The 3,941-nt window shown below is 40.8% G+C and overlaps 1 protein-coding gene across 1 annotated transcript; it reads right to left on the reverse strand.

Annotated features, from left to right (window-relative positions):
• Positions 1 to 320: 320 nt before the first annotated feature.
• LOC141592591 (heat shock cognate 70 kDa protein 2-like) lies at positions 321 to 3,487 on the reverse strand. Its single transcript, XM_074413320.1, has 2 exons — positions 2,868 to 3,487; positions 321 to 2,209 (listed from the first exon to the last, which is right to left on the reverse strand). Exons 1-2 carry the CDS (start codon positions 3,079 to 3,081, stop codon positions 480 to 482), a joined length of 1,944 nt encoding a protein of 647 aa, XP_074269421.1. The 5' UTR covers positions 3,082 to 3,487; the 3' UTR covers positions 321 to 479.
• Positions 3,488 to 3,941: the final 454 nt, after the last annotated feature.

Consider the following 3,941-nt stretch of genomic DNA (forward strand, 5'->3'; position numbering starts at 1 on the left):
TTGGCCGATTGGAACCAGATTTCAGTATTTGGCCGAGTCTCGGTCCAAATTTTCTAAGAATTTTGCTTTACGGTCCAAATTTTCCAAGAATTTTGCTTTACGATCCAGACAAAGGTTTATCCATCGCCTTTTTGTTATATTCAATTAGAGCTGCATAAATTCTGATTGAAATAACCATCACCATCATGTTGAACAGTTTTATACAAACTTTGTATTGCCGTCACAAATTTAGAATTCTTGTTACGGAACATTTGAGCGTAAAGCTAAGGATTTTTACTACTTCATAATTAGCAGTTCACTAGTTACTATCACAAAAGCAATGAACAAAACAAGCAACTAAAGCTCCAACGAACTCAGCTGCAAGTATTATATTAAAAAACATCCCACACAAATTACCCAGATATTGTTCATGTACCGACCATCAAAACAACAATAACAATCAACAAAACCACAAACATATCGCAAGATAACAGTTTAGCTTAGTCGACTTCCTCAATTTTAGGACCAGCACCACCAGCACCAGCAGGGATATCATCATCCATGGGCGCTCCACCATCACCACCTGCACCCTGGTACATCTTTGCAATAATCGGGTTGCAGATGCTCTCAAGCTCCTTCATCTTATCATCAAACTCATCAGCTTCGGCAAGCTGGTTACCATCAAGCCATGAGATGGTCTCATCAATGGCATCATTGATCTTCTTCTTGTCCGCTTCAGAAAGCTTGCCTCCGATCTTCTCATCCCTAACCGTGTTCTTCATGTTATAAGCATAGTTCTCCAAGGCGTTCTTGGCTTCAACCTTCTTTTTATGTTCCTCGTCCTCCGACTTGTACTTCTCCGCCTCTTGAACCATCTTCTCGATGTCTTCTTTAGAGAGCCTACCCTTGTCGTTGGTGATGGTAATCTTGTTCTTTTGACCAGTGGTCTTATCCTCGGCTGACACATTTAGGATGCCATTGGCATCAATATCAAAGCACACAGTGATCTGAGGAACACCTCTGGGAGCTGGTGGAATGCCTGACAGTTCAAATTTGCCCAGCAAATTGTTGTCACGAGTTCGAGTTCTCTCCCCCTCGAACACCTGGATTAACACACCAGGCTGGTTGTCGGAGTAAGTGGAGAAGACCTGTTCCTTCTTAGTCGGGATAGTCGTGTTCCTGGGGATCAACACAGTCATGACACCGCCGGCTGTCTCCAAACCAAGAGACAGAGGGGTAACATCAAGAAGCAACAAGTCTTGGACCTTCTCGTTACCCTCACCGCTCAAGATAGCAGCCTGGACAGCAGCTCCATAAGCAACAGCCTCATCAGGATTGATGCTCTTGCAAAGCTCCTTGCCATTGAAAAAGTCCTGCAAAAGCTGCTGGACTTTCGGAATTCTGGTCGATCCACCAACAAGAACAACATCATGGACAGTGCTCTTGTCCATCTTGGCATCTCTCAAACACTTCTCAACGGGCTCCATACACTTTCTGAACAAATCCATGTTCAATTCCTCAAAACGGGCACGGGTGATAGTGGTGTAGAAATCGACACCCTCATAGAGAGAATCAATCTCAATTGTAGTCTGGGCAGTTGAAGAGAGGGTCCTCTTCGCCCTCTCACAAGCTGTTCTCAACCTCCTCAATGCCCTCGGATTTCCACTAATGTCTTTCTTGTTCTTCCTCTTAAATTCTTGAACAAAGTGATTGACCATCCTGTTGTCAAAATCCTCACCACCAAGGTGGGTATCACCAGCAGTAGCTTTCACCTCAAAAATACCCTCCTCAATAGTAAGCAACGACACATCAAACGTCCCACCACCGAGATCAAAAATCAACACATTCTTCTCACCGGTGCTAGTGGCCTTCTTATCAAGACCATAAGCAATGGCAGCAGCAGTAGGTTCATTGATAATACGCATAACATTCAAACCAGAAATAACACCAGCATCCTTGGTGGCCTGCCTCTGGGAGTCATTGAAATAGGCAGGGACAGTAACAACAGCATTCTTCACAGTTGTCCCAAGAAAAGCCTCGGCAATCTCCTTCATCTTAGTGAGAACCATGGAAGAGATTTCCTCAGCAGAAAACTGCTTCTCCTCGCCTTTGTAGTTGACAACAATCATCGGCTTATCACCTGGGCCCGCAACAACCTTGAATGGCCAGTGCTTCATGTCATCTTTAACTGATGCATCACTGAATCTCCTACCAATCAACCTCTTCGCATCTGTCATAAGGACGATCACAGCAGTAGGTAAGAAAATCGTCCCATAACGAGTATACACATTACAATTGAAGTATCACAGCTTAGGATTAAGATAAACAAGTTTATACTTGATTCAGACATCACCAGACTCTCAGGATAATCGAGACAACAATTGCTAATCCACCAGCATAGATTACCAAAACTCTAAGTATCCAAATCTCCACCAAAAAAAACGCACATATACAATCATACAGCTAACAACACTAGCTCAAATTACTATGTTACTATCAATATCTTTGTATAACAATGTAAGAACACAAAATTTGAATAAATCAACAAGCAACCAAAATTATAAGCGAAAAAGGAGAAAAGAGACTGTACTGTAAACAATTTTCAAAATTGCATCGAATTTACAACAGAATCGCTACAAAAATCGGACAACATTCTGGATATACGAGAAAAAGATAGCAAATTAGCGAAGACAGATGAACAATCAAGCCAAAACTATCCAGAATTTTGGAAAACAACAACACAAAAACACAATTATTAACAACTAACATCAGTGCATAAGATTATTACTTCACCAATAAAAACTAACACAATACATGAACTAACACAAAATTTGAATAAATAGTTAAAATTACAAGCGAAAAGAAGAAAAGATTATATGGAGACATACCGAAAACGGTGTTGATAGGGTTCATGGCGACCTGATTCTTGGCAGCATCACCAATTAACCTTTCAGAATCAGTAAAAGCGACATAAGACGGCGTGGTTCGATTACCCTGATCATTAGCAATAATCTCGACACGGTCATGCTGCCATACTCCGACACACGAGTATGTCGTACCGAGATCGATTCCGATTGCTGGACCTTCTCCTTTGCCCGCCATTGTAGTTCACAGTATTACAAAATCACGAGGTTACAGAAAATAGCTTGAGAAATTGATTGAAGATTGTAAATTAGGGTTTGTGATTGAAGACTATGAATTTGAATTGAATTGAATGGATGGAGAGAGAGATTTGGGAGGTTATATAGTAGTGAAGGAAGGGTTTGAGGAGGGGTGAGGCGCGTGTGTTCTCGAATCTTCTTTCCTTATTTGTTTTGTTGGAGAAATAATAGCCGATTTTTTGGGAAGTTCTAGAATTTTGGATTGTTGACTGATGATTTGGTATTATGGTAAGGTGTGAATGGTGGGCCGGAGCAAATTTTACAAGTTTTGGACTTGTTGATTGTGTATATGTGTTTTAAGGTTGATTTATTATTAGCCCAATAGATTCAGCTTTTGGCATTGGTTTTTTTCATGATGTTCAAATTAGGACTATCTTAAAAGGAAAACTAGATCGGGGCAAACGGGTGGTTGGGTATGGATGGGTTTAGTTTGAGCCCGGTAGTTTTACGTTGGAAGAATTTGGGTCGATCGGAATATCGGATTAGGTTATTTTGGGTTTGAATTAACAATACACATTCAAGTTAAGTCTACTTACAGAATCACGGGTGGAATAAAACTACTAAGACTCGAATTTGGACAGAAATGGAGCTGAAAACCGACACTCAAATGCTAAGGATCGAGTGAATTGGATATGAATTAAACCAAGCACCTAGCAAAGAACTCACTCAACCCCCTAGCACTAAGCATAGGAGGGTCTTCTAGCACAAAGCAAAGAATTTTAAGAGAAAAACTAGGTTTTCACTTGTATTAATGTTCATTCAAATCTGAAGTTCTCAAGTGCCTAGCTTGGTTTATATAGA

This window comes from Silene latifolia, chromosome 7 (assembly GCF_048544455.1).
Source record: "Silene latifolia isolate original U9 population chromosome 7, ASM4854445v1, whole genome shotgun sequence".
In the NCBI taxonomy this organism is placed as follows: Eukaryota; Viridiplantae; Streptophyta; class Magnoliopsida; order Caryophyllales; family Caryophyllaceae; genus Silene; species Silene latifolia.

What these genes read in the sequence shown, in the direction of transcription:
- LOC141592591 (XM_074413320.1), bottom strand. Translation starts at nt 3,081, where the DNA reads ATGGCGGGCAAAGGAGAAGGTCCAGCAATCGGAATCGATCTCGGTACG. An exon ending in CCCTATCAACACCGTTTTCG is followed by an intron (nt 2,210 to 2,867) that starts GTATGTCTCCAT and finishes TCCTTATGACAG; the next exon opens with ATGCGAAGAGGTTGATTGGT.